Source organism: Nematolebias whitei, chromosome 9, assembly GCF_014905685.2.
Source record: "Nematolebias whitei isolate Nwh7 chromosome 9, NemWhi1, whole genome shotgun sequence".
Lineage (NCBI taxonomy): Eukaryota > Metazoa > Chordata > Actinopteri > Cyprinodontiformes > Rivulidae > Nematolebias > Nematolebias whitei.
The window spans coordinates 996669-1016614 of record NC_056506.1 but is presented as its reverse complement, the minus strand read 5'-3'; the positions used below and the strand labels follow the sequence as shown (position 1 = coordinate 1016614).

Genomic DNA, 19946 nt, shown 5'->3' with positions numbered 1-19946 from the left:
CGCACAATACCCTAACCTCATCAGCTACTGGCCTGACACCCTTCGAGGTTTCCCTTGGATACACACCCCCACTATTTCCTCTGTTGGAGACTGAAATCCTGGTTCCATCAATCAAGGACCACATGGACCGATGCAGGACAGTTTGGATTCAAGCTAGAGAGGCACTGTCAAGGACTGCCGGACGGAACAAGGAATCAGCTGACAGACTTCGCTCCAAAGCCCCAGACTACAAGGTAGGCCAATCTGTATGGCTCTCCACCAGAGACATTCGTCTAAAGGACACCTCTCGCAAGATGGCCCCCAGGTACATTGGTCCCTACACTATCGACAAAATCATAAACCTCTCTGCAGTCAGGCTCAAGTTACCGCCATCCATGAAGATCCATCCAACTTTCCATGTTTCTAATCTAAAACCAGTTTCAGTCACCCCACTCAACCCTCCCACCAACTCCCCCCCAACCCCTCTATTGATCGACAACCAACCGGCATATAGGGTCAACCGTATCCTGGATTCAAGAAGACGGGGTAGGGGTTTCCAGTTCCTAGTCCATTGGGAGGGTTATGGACCTGAAGACAGGTCTTGGATCCCAAGGTCTTTCATCCTGGACCCCAGTTTGATAGAGGCATTTTTTTGAGACCATCCAGAGAAACGGATGATGTCATCGTCCTGAGACGATCGTTAGGGGGGAGGTACTGTAGAGGTTGGCTCCTCTACCCCTCCCTTCTCTGTTGTTTGTGCTTTCCTAATTATCTCTCCACAGCTGCTGCTCATTACCTGGACCAGGTGGAGAAGCTATTTAAGCTGGAGCTTCACTCCAGATCAGTGCCAGAGCAAAGTTCTACCAAGCTCCATGTTCCTGTGACTACTGGCTGGCTGACTTCAAGCTCCTTATCGGTCTCCCTGCATGACAGCAGCGTTTTCTCCTCCTCCACCTTTACTCCTGTGTGCCTCACCTAGTTCCTAGTTTCTCCTCACCTCCACCCCGGCTCCCTTGGTGATTTTTGTAAATACACTTGTAAATATACTCACATGATCCCACCGTGGATTGTTGGATTCGGATCCTGTCTCCTGTTCTCATGCTCCTGGAACACCAACGACAAGTAAGCTTATTTTTGGATTACTCTCAACAGTTCCAAAATCTCCTCAAGACGATTTGTCGTTCACCACCAATCTCCTCTCTATTCCCACAGTGGATCCATCCTGAGTTTAAGTTTACCAGCTACACCTAAACCAATAAATATAATTGTTTTTTTACCTCAAGTTGTTTACTCCTTGCTTCAAACCGTTCGCCTTTGACATCACCCACAGACCTTAACAAGCAGGAGTGGGAGTGATTTTGAACAGGAGCAGGAGTCATGTTACCAGGAGTGGGACAGGACAGGATTTTTTTTATGTGGGACCCGGACAGGACAGGAGTGAAAATCCACTCCTGTGTCATTCTCTAGTCCAGACCCTGACTGGTTATTCAAAGGACACCTCTTCAGGATTAAACGGGGAGTTCAAGTTCAAGAATCTTTATTATCCCCAAGGGACAATTTGTTCCACAGTCAGTAGGCACACAAAACATCTGTACTAGACAAGACATTGAGACACTAAAATAACAGTACAAAAATTCCCAAGTCCTAATGAAGAGGGAGGGAGTCCTAATGTTCTGGTCGATCGGTGGATGTCAGTGCTCAGGCTTGGTATTAACCAACATCACTACAAGGATCAATTGAGTTGAAACTAACCAGTAAAAATCAGTCATGCCTCAGCTATGTGGGCTGCACAGACTGAAGTGACCCGCTGACGTTTTGTGCGCTGCCGGGACATAAACCAAGTCATGAGGCACAGTGAGATCATAAATAACAGCAAACCATCCGGAGAAGATGTAATATGTCACTGAAACCGTGTTACCCTGGCAACCCCTAAAAATACCAATAAAGGTTTATTGAGGCGAAGGGGGTGAGCATAGCTAAGTGTGTGTGCATCTTCCCAGAGCTCGTGTCTGAATTCCCAGCTCTTTTTATCTGAGCTCCCCTGGACATGATGAACAAAAGAAGGATAGGGTGTGAACAGGCTGCAAATAGCATTTCCCAAGACAGAATAAACGGGGATCGTGTTAGTGTCAAAAACAAAACGGTGAACATTCCCACATGCATGGATTAAAATGAAGCTCATTACAGAGCGAGGACGGCTCTGGGTGATGGGACTGTAGAGGTTTATCCTTCTGAAATATTCACAGATGAGTGCAGGAGAGAAAGAGTAACTGGAATGTGCATTCTGCCAGATCCACATCCATGAACATAAACATAAACAAATGGCTGGGAAAATATATTTAAAAAGAGCTAAATGTGAAAAGTACTATTCTAAATACTTTAACAGAACTGGATTTTAAATTTATTCAAATAGAGACCTAGAGTTTGTAATTTTATAAAAAGTCAGTAATTTTTTCTTGCACTTCCACTGATTTCTGAAGAAATTCAACATCATCCATTCCTTTCATCCTTGACTGAAGCTTGATTTGCATGGTGAGTTGAGCCAAATCTGCCTGAGAGTGAGCCAAGGAAACGCCGGCTTTTGAATTTAAATCAGCAGACAGCCACTATCTCAACATGCAGAGATGCAGAGGCCAAATCAAACATCACCCACATGACTGTGTGCACAATTACAAACAGCCTTTTGAAATGGAGAAAGGAGGGTTAAAGGAGGGGAGCTGAGAGAGCCCTGTTTCTTTAAATCAACAGTGGACATGACAGTGTGAGTAACACTTGGCAAAGATGTCTCCCTCTAGCTCACACATTTACACCAAAACACTAAACAAATTCCAGCTTAGGATCTTACTGGGCAAAAAGATTGATTCTTTACCAGCTACAGTTCTTTTAAATAGATATTGGTTACATTTATTCATGTTCCTGAAGTGAAGTGAGAGTAAAAAAAACAGCAGTGTTTAGTGTTCTTTGGTTTACTAAAGAGTATTTGTAAAATAAATTAAGGATGTACAGTACATGTAAATGCTTCTTACTTTGACACCATGTCCCACATCATCCAGCAGAGTGTAGTCAATGGGTTTCCGGATATAGCGCACGGGCCGCTCCATGTTTGCCGGAGCAATGATCTTGTGGGTGCGAGACGTGTTCTTGTTCGTGGTCAGAATACCAATTTCTCGACGTGCCACCTTCTCCTTATGAATGTCCACTGTCTGTCAGCGAGAAACATGGGACAGAAGCCACCATTATGGAACAGAAGACAAACTTTTCTAGTTTATTTTCATGCATTTGTAAAAAGATTTAATTTTTGAGATCATTCATCTCAATCAAAAGGGAAACTTGTGTGCTAAAAGTAATAGTATCTTATTTACTGTACTGTATTAATTTACCTGTAATGAATCATTAAAAAGGGAAATAACTGACCATTGTTTTGGTCATTACCATAAACTTTTAAGATGAAATACAGAATAAATGTCACAATTTGTCTTTTGATTATTAAACATTGCAGTTTAACAGTAAGTTTTGAGATCTATTTCTGTTCTGTATGTCACTAGAAATTGATTTGTGTTTCGACAGTTTTCGTCCTGTTGAGCTCTCTGAATTGTCAAAAATAATAGCTTCAACCAAACCATCCACATGTCTGCTAGATACAAACCAGACTGTTTCAAGAGGTATTTCCCCTAAATAATAACCACGTATTGGATCTACTTAATTTGTCTTTAATGAATGGTTATTAGGAATGTGTGATATGGCATAAAATTCACATCACGATATGTACTGTGAAGGGTGGCGATAACGATATATATCGCAATATGTTTTTGGTATAAAACTTGCAATAGGAATTTTAAAAAGCATAGGGTGTCCTTTTGCCATCATATATTTTGAATTAAGAAAATTCCACTACTAGGTCCAGAGAGTTTTTAAATAATAAACAAATCAAGTATTGGGCTTCTTTCTTATAGTGCAAAACCATACCATACCATACCAATTTATTTATAGAGCACTTAAAACAGCAACAAGGCCAACCAAAGTGCTGTACAAAAGAAAACAAACATGCACAGCGGACAGGAAAACATAAAATAGAAATACAGATACAAATAGCAGAAGAAGCTAACTAAAATGCCCAACAGTGTAGAGTACAGACAGGACCAAAACAAATCACACCGTGTTAAAGGCAAGAGAATAGAAGTGGGTCTTCAAGCGAGACTTAAAGACTGAGAGCGTGGGAGCCTGCCGGACACTCAGTGGCAACTCATTCCACAGTCGTGGACCTGCAACAGAGAAAGCCCTGTCACCTCTGAGCTTACGACAGGTTTCTGGGACTGAGAGAAGCATCTGGTCTGCTGACCTCAGAGAGCGCGGTGGGACATATGGCTGCAGAAGATCAGTGAGATAGGATGGGGCAGAACTGTTCAGTGATTTAAAAACATACATGAGAATTTTGAATTGGATCCGAAGGTGAATGGGTAGCCAGTGCAGGGAGGCCAAAACTGGCGTGATGTGCTCTCTATAGCCTGTACCAGTTAAAAATCGGGCAGCAGCATTTTGGACCAGTTGTAGATGTGCAATGGAGGACTGACTGATTCCAAACAGAAATGAATTGTAGTAATCAAGCCTAGATGTTATGAAGGCGTGGATCACTGTCTCAAGGTTCTTTTTGGAGAGTATAGGCATCAGCTTAGACAGCCGTCTCAGCTGAAAAAAACAGGATTTGACCATCATGTTTACGTGACTGTTGAGTTTTAAGGACGGGTCCATTATCACCCCCAGATTAGTGACCTTTTGTTTCTCTAGCGGGGCTAGAGAGAAAAGGTCAATGTCATGGTTCATGAGTGAGCCACTGGGATGGAACAGCATGACTTCAGACTTCTTCTCATTGAAGCTTAAAAAGTTTAAAGCCATCCAGTCCCAGATGTCAGCCAGGCAGTCAAGAAGAGGCTGAATAGAGCGTGTGCCTCTGTGCATCAGGGGGAAGTAAATTTGGCAATCATCGGCGTAGAAATGAAAGGGTATGTTGTGTTTGCGGAAAATAGCACCTAGTGGCAGCAGGTATAAAGAAAAGAGAAGGGGACCGAGAATGGACCCCTGCGGTACCCCCCACTGGAGCGCTGTCGATGCCGAACTAAAATCTTTGATATTGACACAGAAGGTTCTGTCAGAGAGGTAGGACCCAAACCATTTAAGGGCTGACCCTGTGATGCCCACCCACTGCTCCAGTCTAGAAATGAGGATCTTGTGGTCGATGGTGTCAAAAGCAGATGTAAGGTCCAATAGGACAAGCAGCACAGAATCACCTGCGTCTGTGGATATGAAAATGTCATTAAAAACCTTCAGTAGAGCTGTTTCAGTGCTATGGAGAGATTTGAAGCCAGATTGGAATAACTCTAGGATAGCGTGATCCCCCAAAAACTGTTTCAACTGAGACTCCACAATTTTTTCCAGTAGTTTAGAGGTGAATGGGAGTCTGGAGATAGGCCGGAAGTTGGACATGACTGAGGGGTCAAGGTTAGGTTTTTTCAGGAGGGGCTGGACAACAGCATGTTTAAAAGTTTTTGGCACCACACCTGAGGATAAACTGCTATTCAGAATAGCGAGAATAAAAGGACCCAGGGTAGGAAAAACTTCCTTTAGTAGTCGAGGGGGGACCACATCAAAGGGGGAACCAGATGGCTTCATGCTGCACATTACCTGCTCCAGAGAGGACAGAGAGATGGGCTCAAAGTGGTCAAACACAGCCACACACTGAGATGGGATGGACAGATCATGAGCTGGTGGAGAAATGAGTGCCCGGGTGTTTGCCACTTTTTCTAAAAAAGAAATGGAGGAAGTTTTCACACAGCTCAGTTGAGGCTTCCAGAGGTGAAGGCTCACTGAGGTGTAGAACTGAGTTCAGGGTGGAGAAAAGAACTTGGGGGTTGTGGGAGTTGGAGACAATTAAATCAGAAAAGAATTTACATTTGGCAGCTTTAACGGTTTTCTGATAATGACGCCAACTCTCCCTTAACATTTGAAAAGAAACCTGCAGCCTGTTTTTCCTCCACCTTCGTTCAGCTCTGCGACACTGCCGCCTAACGGCTCGAGTGACGTCATTCAGCCAAGCCCCTGATCTAAGTTTCGTTTTTCTGGTTTTAAGGGGAGCAACACGGTCCAGAACATCTAAACAGGCAGAGTTGAACTGAGAGGTTAGCTCCTCAGTGGTAAGAGACACCGAGAGCTGTTCGATCCTCTCAGAGTTAAAACCTTCATTAAAACGAGCAGCAGTGAAACGGTTAATGGAACGCGTACGTGCAGGAACGCACGTCTTAGCAGTAGGACAAGGGGGGGTGAAGTCAAACAATAAAGGCATGTGATCTGAAAAAACATTGTCACCAATTTTCAAATTAGAAACAGAGACATCGCGTGTTAAAACGAGGTCCAGCGTGTGACCGTGTTGTTGGGTGGGACCGTTTACCTGCTGAATTAAATTAAAAGTAGGGCTGCAACAACGAATCGATAAAATCGATAAAAATCGATGATTAAAAGCGTTGGCAACGAATTTCGTTATCGATTTGTTGTGTCGCGCGATTATGCATCTTTCACGGCGCTGCGGGGCCGTTTCGTTTTGTTCATGGGCAGTTCATTGTCAATGCTGACTGAATGAATAAAGTTTGAAAAAAAAACTGCAGCGTGAGTTGAACAGAGCGAGGGGGGAGGAGGAAGCAGAGCAGAGTGTTTTCAAAGGAAATTTAAGTAAATTTTACAAATGACCGACGCAGCGAAAACTGTTTGACTCAAGTCCTCCAAAGAGTGGGAGAACTTCACAAAGATAAAAGATGAGAAACATGCCGCTTTGAAAATCGCCGACACGACACGAGAGAACCACGGAGATAAAACGTAAACATGTCGGAGTCACGAGGAGGAGGAAGGAGCTGCAGCTGATACAACATGTCTCACTCCCAACTCGTGTTACAGGTGAGTCTCTGCAATTTAACACATTGTTCTGTTTCAAGAGAGAAAATGTAACGTCAGTCTGTCTGGTAGATGAAGCTGCTGCTTGTTTGTTTGTTTATCTGATTAATGACGGTGATAGAGAACGTGTGTTACTTTTTATTTAATTTAATTGGAACAAGCAGTGTTTAAATGTGATTTATAAATAAATCTAACACAAAGATAATAATTTAATGATTAAGCTTCAACTTTTAATTTGCTGGCAAAGTCTGAAGACACTGCAGGTATGGCAGGATGAATTGCATTTAAACAGGAATTAAAGTATTTTATTACATCTACTCAAATGTGTGTAATTAAGTATTTTATATATATATATATATATATATATATATGTGTGTGTGTGTGTGTGTGTGTGTGTTTAATTGCTCTTTTAGCTACTTTTGCCTGAACCTAACGCTGTAAGTGAAACAAGGCATTTCTTGAGTTGCTGTAAATTATGCTATAAAACATATTTACTCTCTCATTCCAGAAAACAACAACAACAAAAGCCTTCATGATGGACAGACATCATGGACACCATAGCAGCAGCTGTCTTCACTGAAACATCCTGAACATGATCGTCACTGACATGAGGCCTCTGTCGATGGTTGAAGACGAAAGCTTCACTACAATAATCCACACTTTTAATCCAGGTTACAATAATCCACACTTTCAATCCAGGTTACACTCTTCCCTCATGGACACATTTGACAAAGTAGCTACATATTGTGCAGGTATAAAGATACATTTGTATATATTTTTGTGTACATTTATTTTTTAAAGCTATTTGACTAACTTTTATTTTTTTATTATTCAATATATTACTAACAGAATAGTAAAATAGCAACCTGTTTTTTGTGTGAATTTCTATGTCAGTCAAATGTTCAATTTTGGACTAAAGGGGTGGAAATTAAAACGTTGTGGGTTTTTTTTGCCGATTCATCGATTAATCGAAAAAATAATCGGCCGATGAATCGATTATTGAAATAATCGTTAGTTGCAGCCCTAATTAAAAGAGTCCAATAAATCTAGAAAGTCCTTCACAAAACAGTGCAAAATATATAAAATGTAGTTTTAGCCATATGTTTTAAACAAAAGAATATGTTGTTAACTCTGTAAATGAACAAATACCTGTTGATATTATTCATAATTTAAACGGATTCTTTCATTTTTCTGGACTGAGTAATACCGTGCCTTGAATGATTAAATGTGACGTGAGACGTTAATTTTCTTTGACCCATCAAAATGAACGTGGTCATTTATTAACAGAATCAAAATTTAACATCAAACATTTACATTAATTTGGCAAAATTGATTACAATAACAAGCTTAATTAATGAGCTTTACAATGAGAAAACCATACGGCCATGGTTTCCACTTGCAGCTTTTAAAACCAACAGACATTTCTGAGAATATCTGGACTAATTACTGGCAGATAGAAGAGTTTTAAAGATGGGAAAATGAAGTTTAAATGGAGAGAGATGGGTGATGGAATGTGTCTGCTATAACCAGAACAACACGCTCCTTTGGACCCAGCTTAACCCACGGTACACTTCGCAGTTGAAGATCGACTTTTTACCTTTCTCAAGATATTTCAGTTCCGGCGTAAAGTTCCACTTCAAGCCACTTTTCAGCGTCTCCATAAGAATAGCAGAGAACTCAGGAGTCGTGAGATCATCACGGAACAGACTTCTTCATTGTCCAGAGCGTTCGTCGAGAAGCCACAGCGAGACGTCGTGGCATCGACGGACTCTGGTCATTCCATTAGAAACTGCTCGAACTTCTGTTCCTCGGAGCTTCTCGTTCGAGGTTCTCCCTGGAACTCTGTTCAGCTTGGAACTCTTGTTCTGCGTAGTTCCCGTTGTTCTGCGAACTCTCCTTGTTCTCCTTGTTCATGCTGGAACTAGGAAGTGTTGACCCTTTTAAAGAGGTCACTTCCGGTTCCTCGGAGAACTTTCTGATTGGTTTAAAGAACCAATCAGGGGTGTGGTTTTAGTGACGTAAGAGGTCACTAAAAGTCAGAAAAACAATTTAATGTTTAGGAACAGATAGAGTGATGTTTTAAGAACAGACAGAAAGATGTTTTGAAGAACAGAGACTTTTTGGAGCCAGTTCTCCTTCTATCTGTCTGATAGAGATAAACATGACATTTCGTTCCTCTAAACATGCTTTTGACCGTTCCTTCACTTCTGACCGATATTACAACTTGCTCATTTCAGACAGAAGATCAAAAATGCATAGTTACTCTTGTAACAAACATTAACTTGATTTCTACTTTGAATGAGGATTAAAAATCATTAATAATGTTTCACAGTTGATTTAAAGTGAGTAGTTCACTTCAACATTTAAAATGGTTTGAACTAAACACACTTTTGATTATCAGGACATTGTAAAATAGTAATGATGATAAAAAGAGAGTGTTCTTTCAATTGATCAATGCAGGACACACTTAGAAAGTCTCTGGATGGACTCAATTTGTGTTTCTGGACTCAAATCAATGAAATAACAGTTCTTGTCCCAGGAAGGCCCTCAGGGCCAGGACTTGACCTGAGGCTTAGTTCACTACAACTCGTAACGGTTTCCAGTCTTAATAAATGAACAGCAACTGAGCAGCATTTTACACTGACACACTTCACATCCAACCCTCTAGTAGGCATCTCCTTCTGCTTTAATGGAGAGCTGACACAAAATGACTGTGGCTTTGACCAGAGGGTCTCGCAGTAAAATCACACAACACAGCGTTATTATCATAGATCAGAGAGCAGGTTTCCCTAAAGCTGAACAACACTTACTTTAACTTTCGACGGAAAAAAAAAAAAAACTTTCGACGGAACACAGTGTTTTGCGCATGCGTCTAAATACGGCAACACTACGGCAACACTACGGCAACACTACGGCAAGCCGAGCATAGTTAGCTTGTAGCTTCGCTACTTAGCCCTCGAAGAAAAGACTTTAACACCACTTTCGCACAATTTTCAACTAAAAAAAAGTAACGATTAAATCTGACAACTGATTTTACATCAGACACAGCATTACTGCGGTTAGCCGGTAGAAGTCAGATTTCTATCGTAGGCTAAATTTCTATTGTTTCTACCATGTACCGTTTATATGGCACATTCCTAATGGTTATGTATCGAGGGTGAGGTTCTGCCTCAAGTGGAGGAGTTTAAGTATCTCAGGGTTTTGTTCACAAGTGAGGAAAGAATGGAGAGTGAGATTGACAGACGGAATGGTGCAGCATCTGCAGTATTGCGGACTCTGTACCGGTCCGTTGTAGTGAAGAGAGAGCTGAGCTGTAAAGCAAAGCTCTCCGTTTACTGGTCAGTCTATGTTCCTACCCTCACCTATGGTCATGAGCTCTGGGTAGTGACTGAAAGAATGAGACTGCGGATACAGGTGGTTGAAATGAGTTTTCTCCGCAGGGTAGCTGGACTCTCCCTTAGAGAAAGGGTGAGAAGTTCAGTTATTCGGGAGAGACTTGGAGTAGAACCGCTAATCCTCCACGTCAAGAGGAGCCAGTTGAGGTGGTTCAGTTATCTGGTAAGGATGTGCCCTGGGCGCCTCCCTAGAAGGGGCTTCGTGCATGTCCAACTGGGAGGAGACCCCGGGGAAGACCCAGGACACGCTGGAGAGACTATGTTTCTCGGTTGGCCTGGGAATGCCTTGGAATCTTCCCAGAAGAGCTGGAAGAGGTGGCTGTGGAAAGAGATGTCTGGGCCTCCTGCTGCTGCCCCCGCGACCCGACGTCAGAATAAGCAGAAGATAATGGATGGATGGATGGAATGGTTATGTACCACAGCGCTTTAAGGTTGCTGTAATTAAACCTTTACTTAAGAAGTCTGACCTTGATTCAGAAATTCTGTCCAATTATAGACCTATATCTAACCTAACTTTCATCTAAAAAATTTAAGGTTCTTTACTTGTCATTCTACCACATATGGTACATGTGGTGGAACAAAATAGTGTGTACTGGGTCCCAGTTACATCCAACAAAAGTATAAATTGTAAAGAAAAACAGTAATAAGATCCAAGATATGAACTAAGAAATACACTAAACCAAGAATACACCAAGCACTAATAGTACAAAACAATACTGAACAGCAGCACAAACATGAGTCTGTGAGCAGATGAGTACGAATGAATACAGCAACATAAAAAATCAGCAGCATGGATAGTCAGCAGCACATATCAACAACCAATTGGCCATTCTCATGGCCTCAGACAGTGGGATTACAGGAACAGCTCAAAAATGGTTTAAATTATATTTATCTGATAGATTCCAATTTGTAAATGTAAATAATGCAGTATTTTGCAATTCAATTCAATTAGACCTTTATTTAGACAGATAAATCACATTGAGCCTTGAAGACTCATTTACAAGTGAGGTCTGTTTAGACGGACAAAAAGTAGTGAAACTAGGCACATGTAAGAAATGGAGACAAAAAATTTCCTATCAAACTCAGTTTTCTTGGCTGAGAAGAAAAACTGTAACATTAAAAAACACCTTGCACATACAAGCACATGGTGACGTAGACATTCCACAATGGGGGGGGGGGGGGGGGGGAGGGCAAGGATGATCTCGGGGGCACTGTAAGAGTTCTGATAAGGATGGAAAAATCAATCAGTTCCCTCCAGTGAGATCCGTAAACATTCTCGAGGGCTGTCAGGGAATGGCCAAGGACAACGCAATGACAATTCAGGAGTCCTAAAATGATAACAAAATGTTAATTCAGCTGGTTTTCTCAGGTTGATCAGTGGAATTCCTCAAAAGGAAGGGGGGGCAGAGCGTCAGATTGCATGTCCTCCAGGTGAAGATAAGGTGACCTGCAAGGCCAACCAAGGGAGTAAAATTCAGATAAACAACATTTGTTTTTGAAGTCAGGCAAAACTTTAATTTTTATCTGCTTTGAGTCTGTGCTGGTCTCACGTAGATTCTGAAAGGTCCAACTTAAGTGAACACACCACTGATCCGTGCCTGAGAATATTCCCTGAGATTTGATCTATTTTACCAGTGGGACCAGTCCACTAAGCAATAGTCTGGGTTCACGAGACGGAGCAAACCTTCACATAGGCGGCAGCCTGACCAGGCCAGATTAGCTGCAGCCATCTTCTGATAACCAGGAACCAGACAATTCCAAAAACAGGAAACCTGTTATCATAAATCCGTCCTCGATCAACAGCAGAGATAGACATCACATTCCACTTCCTCCAGAGACATGTCCAGCTACATATGTGTCATCCAGGCAGTTCAGCTCGCCTGAAGCTGGTCTCAAAAATTTTGTCCATTGCAATGAGAGACCAACTGACCAGATCCACAAATTTATGGTTTGAAAGATATGTAGAGAGGTTCAGAAGCAGTTTCACAGACAGGACAGGACAGAACAGCAAAGAAAAGCAGAGGAGGGAGAGGAGGGGGAATGCGTCTGACCTAGGCAAGAGCAAGTGGTGAAGTTCTAAGTTCCCTCCCATTATCCAAGGAGGGTGCCCCGCCCTGTCAACAGAACTGAGTGCACTGCCTACCGAATTTACCTTCAACCACAACACTCACCACTCTCTCTGCTGCTCTCTTTGCTTGCTCTATTTCACCTGTTTATATTTGTAATTATTTTTAATTTAACATGTTTTTGTCTTTCCTATTATTGAAAGGACATCTGGACCTGTCATTCTGTGTTTGTCTCTCGTTCCTGTCCTCTCAAACCCAGCGGGTCAAAGCAGATGACCACTTGTCCTGAGCCTGGTTCTGCTGGAGGGTTCTTCCTTTTAAAAGGGAGTTTTGCCTTTCCACTGTTGACATTTGACATTGCGCTTGTACAGGATGGGAGACTGCAATGAAGCCAAGAATCAACATGTCTGCTGCTTCCTTAGATACAGAACTTTTATTAATGGGCTTTTATGTCAATGTTTCTGTTCAGTGCCACAAGACGACTTCTGTTTAGAATTGGCGGTATAAAAAGAAACTGAAATGAATTGAATTGTTCTTGGGTAGGCCTGTCACAATAACAAATTTTGTTGGGCGATTGATTGTCTCAGAAATAATTGTGATAAACAATAATATTGTTTGAAATTTGGTAATATTTAGTGATTAGTGTCAAATTTAAGAAAAAAATGTTGGTTGATTTGTTTTCAATTCAGTTTCAATTCAGTTTATTTACATAGCGCCAAATCACAACAAAGCTGACTCAGGGCACTTAACAGAAACATTCACATACATAAAAGCCAATTAGTAAAGTTCTCTATCTAAGGAATCCAGCAGACAAGTTGAATATGCAATGTGGGATGGGTGGTGGCCAAGGTCGGGGACCCTGGCGGTCTGATCCTCGGCTACAGAAGCTGGCTATTGGGACGTGGAATGTCACCTCTCTGGTGGGGAAGGAGCCTGAGCTGGTGTGTGAGGCTGAGAGTTTCCGGCTAGAAATAGTCAGACTCACCTCAACGCATGGTTCTGGCTCTGGAACCAGGTTCCTTGAGAGGGTTGGACACTCTTCCACTCTGGAGTTGCCCCTGGCGAGAGGCACCGAGCAGGAGTGGGCATACTTGTTGCCCCCCATCTTGGTGCCTGTACGTTGGGGTTTACCCCGGTGAATGAGAGGGCAGCCTCCCTCCGCCAACGTGTGGGGGGACGGGTTCTGACTGTTGTTTGTGCTTATGTGCCAAATAACAGCTCAGAATACCCACCCTTTTTTAGAGTCCTTGGAGGGGGTACTGGAGAGTGCAGCTCCGGGGCACTCCCTTGTTCTACTGGGGGACTTCAACGCTCATGTGGGCAATGACAGTGAGACTTGGAGGGGTGTGGTTGGGAGGAATGGTCCCCCTGATCTGAACCCAAGTGGTGTTGTGTTAATGGACTTCTGTGTCCGTCATGGATTGTCCATCACAAACACCATGTTCAAGCATAAGGGTGTCCATATGTGCTCTTGGCACCAGGACACCCTAAGCCGCAGTTCGATGATCGACTTTGTTGTCGTCTCATCTGATCTGTGGCTGCATGTCTTGGACACTCGGGTGAAGAGAGGAGCAGAGCTGTCCACTGACCACTACCTGGTAGTGAGTTGGCTCCAATGGTGGGGGAGGATTTCGGTCAGACCTGGCTGACCCAAATGTATTGCGAGGTCTTCTGGGAACGTCTGGCAGAGTCTCTCATGAGACGGAGCTTGAACTCCCACCTCTGAGAGAGCGTCGAACAGGTTCTGGGAGAGACGGGGGACATTGAGTCCGAGTGGGCCATGTTCCGCTCCTCTATTGTCAAGGCGGCTTATCGGAGCTGCGGCCGCAAGGTTGTCGGTGCCTGTCGTGGCAGCGACCCTCGAACCCGATGGTGGACACCGTTGGTGAGGGATGCTGTCAGGCTGAAGAAGGAGTCCTATCTGTCCTTTTTTGCCTGTGGAACCCCGGAAGCAGCTGATGGGTACCGGCAGTCCAAACGACATGCGGCTCAGGTGGTCGCTGAGGGAAAACTCGGCGTGGGAAAGTTCAGAGAGGCCATGGAGAATGATTTCCATATGGTTTTGAGTTGATTCTGGTCCACCATCCTGCATCTCAGGGGGGGAAGCGGTACGCCACCAACACTATTTATAGTAGAGGTGGTGTGCTGCTGACCTCAATTCGGGATGTCGTGGGTAAGTGGGCAGAATACTTCGAAGACTTCCTCAATCCCAGTGGCACGTCTTCCACTGAGGAAGCAGAACCTGAGGACCTTGGATCAGGCTCTACAATCTCTGGTGCTGAGGTCACTGAGGTGGTTAAAAAGCTCCTTGGTGGCAGGGCCCCAGGGGTGGATGAGATTCGCCTGGAGTTCCTTAAGGCTCTGGATGTTGTGGTGTTGTGTTGGCTTGTACGACTCTGCAATATTGCGTGGACATCAGGGGCAGTTCCCTTGGATTGGTAGACTGGGGTGCTGGTCCCCCTATTCAAAAAGGGGGACCGCAGAGTGTGTTCCAACTACAGGGGATCACGCTCTTAAGCCTCCCTGGTAAGGTCTATTCGGGAGTTCTGGAGAGGAGGGTCCGTCGGATAGTCGAACCTCGGATTCAGGAGGAGCAGTGCGGTTTTTGTCCTGGTCGTGGAACACTAGACCAGCTATACACCTTCAGCAAGGTCCTGGAGGGTGCGTGGGAGTTTTCCCAACCTGTCTACATGTGCTTTGTGGACTTGGAGAAGGCATTTGACCATGTCCCTCGGGAAGCCCTGTCGGGGGTACTCTGAGAGTATGGGGTACTGGGCCCTTTGATACGGGCTGTTAGGTCCTTGTACGACCTGTATCAGAGCTTGGTCCACATTGCCGGCAGTGAGTCGGGCTCGTTCCCAGTGAGAGTTGGACTCCACCAAGGTTGTCCTTTGTCACAGACTCTGTTCATAACTTTTATGGACAGAATTTCTAGGTGCAGCGAAGGTGTTGAGGGGATTCGTTCTGGTGGCCTTAGGATTGCTTCTCTGTTTTTTGCTGATGATGTGGTCCTATTGGCTTCATCAGGTCATGATCTACAGCTTTCGCTGGAGCGGTTCGCAGCAGAGTGTGACGAGGCCAGGATGAAGATCAGTTCCTCCAAATCCAAGGCCATGGTCTTGAGCCGGAAAAGGGTAGAATGCCCTCTCCGGGTTGGGAGGAGGTCCTGCCCCAAATGGAAGAGTTGAAGTATCTCGGAGTCTTGTTCACAAATGAGGGAAAAATGGAGTGTGAGATCGATAGGCGGATAGGTGCAGCGTCGGCAGTGAAGAGGGCGCTGTACCGGTCTGTCGTGGTGAAGAGAGAGCCGAGTCAAAAGACAAAGCTCTCAATTTACCGGTCGATCTACGTTCCTACCCTCATCTATGGTCATGAGCTTTGGGTTGTGACCGAAAGAACGAGATCTCGGATACAAGCAGCTGAAATGAGTTTTCTCCGCAGGCTGTCTGGGTTTTCCCTTAGAGATAGGGTGAGAAGCTCGATCATCTGGGAGGGACTCAGAGTAGAGCTGCTGCTTCTCCACATCGAGAAGAACCAATTGAGGTGGCTCGGGCATCTAGTTAGGATGCCTCCTAGACACCTCCCTGGTGAGGTGTTCGGGGCACGTCCCACCGGCAGGAGACCCAGAGGAAGACCCAGTCAAGTCAAGTCAAGTCACATTTATTTATATAGCACATTTAGTTCTAGAATTGCGCCGCTCAAGGTAGCTGCATGTTGGAGCAGCTCTATTACTTTCATTCTGAGATTTTGCTTTTGGAAACTTTAATTCCTGGTTTTCTGGATGTGAATCACATTTTTTGGATGATTGTTTCCTCTGGTATCAGATGCTATGCAGCCGGAAGGATTTTTACTGAAACTTTTTTGGTTTTGGACATTTGTTATGATGCGTAACCATGGCAACAAGGCAGTTTTCTACAACAACAGCAGCTGAATAACATCTCAAAAGCTCAAATAATATCTCAACTATGAACCCAACTCTCAAATGAGTTGAAAAGGATGTTGTGTGGACGCATTCTCATCTACCTGCCAGCTGTGCTCGAGTGCCTGATCTCTGAGATCCTGGAACTAGCGGGAAACACGGCTCACGACAGCGGATAGACAGGATCGTCCCTCAGCACCTACAGTTGACTGGCCACAGCTATGAGGAGCTCGGCAGACTGCTGGGAGGAGTGGCCATCGCTCTGGGAGGAGTTCTGCCCAGCATTCAAGCAGTCCTACAGTCCAGGGGAACCGAGAGGCCAGCCGAGTCTGGGTGGACGGATCGGACGGCATCTGCAGCCAGTTTCTTAGGATCCACTGTGGGATGGACCTTTACAAGAGATCCTTACTGTCTACAGCCATCAGTATCTATAACATCTCTTAATGAAATGAGGATAACGAGTTACAACAACAAAATAATTTCCCTTTGGGATTAATAAAGTATTATTGAATTGAATTAAAACAGTAACTGTTATCAAAGTGCTTACCAAAAAAGATCACAGCATCAAATATTAATAACAACATATTACAGCAACATGAATAAAAACATAAAATAAAAGCATAAAAACAAGAAATATAATGAGAAACAATGAAATACTAAATTAAATCTCCCTGCGTTAAATGTCAGGGAGTAAAAGCAAAATGGATATACACAATCATAAACAACGAAATACCAAATGAAATCATAGTGTTAAATGCTAATGAGTACAGATGTCAAAAAATTAGCTGGTATCTGTACCAGTTTGCAGTTCCATCGTTTTTTGAAAATAGTTAATGTAGTGATGTAGGGTTAGGTTAGCTTCAGTTAGCTTAGGAGCTCCACTACAATCAATATTTAATAGCGGGTTCTCTCTTTTTCGAGCTACTTGACAGATATGTGACAGAGGTACTGTGTGGGAGATGGTCTAATCAGTGACATGAGACGTTAATTTTCTTTGACCCATCAAAATGAATGTGGTCATTTATTAACAGAATCAAATTTTAACATCAAAACATTGTACACTTGATTATTCCGATCGGCTCTGATTAATAAAACTTGGCACGTTTTACTTAATAAAAAACAACAGACATTTCCTTAGATCTTAAATTAATGTCTGCAGACTTTTAGCTTATCTTTTTACTGGCAAGATAAAAGAGTTTTAAAGATGGGAAATGAAGGAGTTTAAGTGGAGGGAAAAGATGGATGAGGGAAAGTGTGTTGACGAGGAACAGCACCCTCCATCCGAACCCAGCTCAGCCTCGGTACACTCGGTAGTGAAGCAACTCGTTACCTTTGCAGAAGATAGGTCAGCTCCGGTACGGAGTTCCATTTCAACACTACCTTTCAGCGTCTCCTTAGGATGGCTGAGAATCGTCCGAAGTAGTGACGGTACTCCGTTCAACAACACGCTCACCTCCCGGGTGGACTCACATGAGCTGTGAGTCCATCAGAGGTTCCACTCAGATGTGGAAGATTCCATAATCCCAACTAGACTCGGAAGAACTCCCAACTAACTCCAGCACTTCAGAACTTTTGGAACTTCTGTTCTTTTTTGGAACTTCTGTTCTCCCCAGAACTTCTGTTCTCTCCCAGATCTAACTGGAACTAGGAAGTGTCGACTTTTAAAGAGTTCTGCTTCCGTTCACTTTTGGGAAGTCCTGATTGGTTGAAAGAACCAACAGGGGTGTGGTTTTAGTGACGTCAGAGGGTCACTACAAGTCAGAAAAACAGCGGAGATGTTTAGGAACAGACAGAGAAATGTTTTGGAGAAATGACAGACTTACAGGTGCCAGTTTATCTTGTTTCTGTCTGAGAGGTTTAAAAACATGACAGTTCGTTCCAATAAACTTGTTTGCGACTGTCTCCGACTTTTGACCGACATCACTCCTTTCTCATTTCAGACAGAAGATCAAAAATGCATAATTACTTTGTAACATAGACATTTAACTTGATTTCTACTTTGAATGAGGATTAAAAAAATCATTAATACTGTTTCACAGTTAACTTAAAATGAGTGGTTCATTTCAACATTTAAAATGGTTTGAACTAAACACACTTTTGATTATCAAGACATTGTAAAATCGTAATGATAATATAAAAAAGCGAGTGTTCTTTCAATTGATTAGTTCAGGATACAATTAGAAAGTCTCTGGATGAGCTAATTTGTATTTCTGGATTCAAATAAATGAAATAACAGTTCCTGTCCCATGAAGGTCTTCAGAGGCAGGTTTTGACCGGAGGCCGAGTTCACTACAGTAATAATCCATCACCTTTGTCTGATGTTCTCGGAGCATTAAAATAATTACAGCCTGGTGGTAGAATTTCCGACAGGGCCATGAACTCACCACAGGAGAGCCACGTCTCAGTCACACCGAAGAAGTCCAGACCGGTGGAGGAGAAAAAGTCCTTCAAGATTAACGTTTTATTAGCCAGAGACCTGGCGTTTATCAGTGCAATCCTTGTAAGAATCACAGCAGGAGAAGTTGTCCATGAAGTTAAGACCAGCGGTCTCAGATTTGTGGAGTTAGACCCGCGACCCCAACAACCGGAAGCCCAACCGCTGCGAACAGGTCTGCTGTGGAAGCGTGACCCGACCCGTGGGAACGAGAGGGACTCAGGTGGATCGGCGCAGCGCCAGGACAGGTGATTGAAGATGTGGTCCTCGGTTGAAGAGGAAGCCACAGCAGCAGCCCGGCAGGCTTTGATCCTCACAAGACGGCGGGCCCGTTTTCCATGGCGCCTGGAACGATGTCTTCGAGTGGGCAGGATACCACGGCGGAGGTAAACAGGAATGTCTTCAAGCAGAGGTGGGGGTCCAAGAGGGGGTCCAGAGTTACGATCATTATGATCAAACAAAGCGAGACTGGTGGCAGATAGTCGAAGATTTAGGAGTTGATGACGTTCATAAACCAGCAATGAGTCGATGTTGTAGGTGAAAAATGAGAAAAACAGAAAAAACACAATCAATGCAGACAGAGGTGGAGGGCAGGCCATGCACAGCGGCGCCATCTTCCCGGAAGACCATGGGCCACCCAGGACACGCTGGAGGGACAATGTTTCTCGGCTGGCCTGGGAACACCTTGGGATTCCCCTGGAGGAGCTGACCCAAGTGGCTGGGGAGCGGGAAGTCTGGGCCTCCCTACATAGGCTGCTACCCCCGCGACCCGACCCCGGATAAGCGGAAGAAAATGGATGGATGGATGGAAGTTGAATCTTGGCTTCATTGCAGTCTCCAATCCTGAGCAAGCACAGTGGCAACAGTGGAAAGGAAAACTCCCTTTTAAAAGGAAGAAACCTCCAGCAGAACCAGGCTAAGGACAATCGGCCATGACCGGCTGGTTATGAGTTTTGAGTGTAGTACCTTTTTCGACCACTGGATGGCGGTATAAGACTGTTTTAACCGAAGGATGGATAGTGAGGGAGCGAGCAGCGTGTCTCTAAGAAAAATGGGAGGGATACCCCTTGAAGTGACATGGGATGTCTGTCCTTCCTTTTGTCGGTTCTCAAAATGGCGGATGCTTGGAGCAGTTTGAGCTTTTTAGCACAGCATTTTTCACACAAAGCTTTTACTAAAAAAATCAGTAAACAAGTTATCAGCTTCTTTTTGCA

General features: G+C 43.9%; 1 protein-coding gene across 1 annotated transcript in view; it reads right to left on the bottom strand.

Annotated features, from left to right (window-relative positions):
* Nucleotides 1-19946, bottom strand: part of LOC119414846 (abl interactor 1) — a 106771-nt gene that overhangs the window by 67470 nt on the left and 19355 nt on the right. Inside the window, exon 2 of the mRNA XM_037681967.1 lies at nucleotides 3006-3182. Within this exon, the coding sequence (XP_037537895.1) occupies nucleotides 3006-3182 (177 nt within the window). The remainder of the gene's footprint in view (nucleotides 1-3005; nucleotides 3183-19946) is intronic.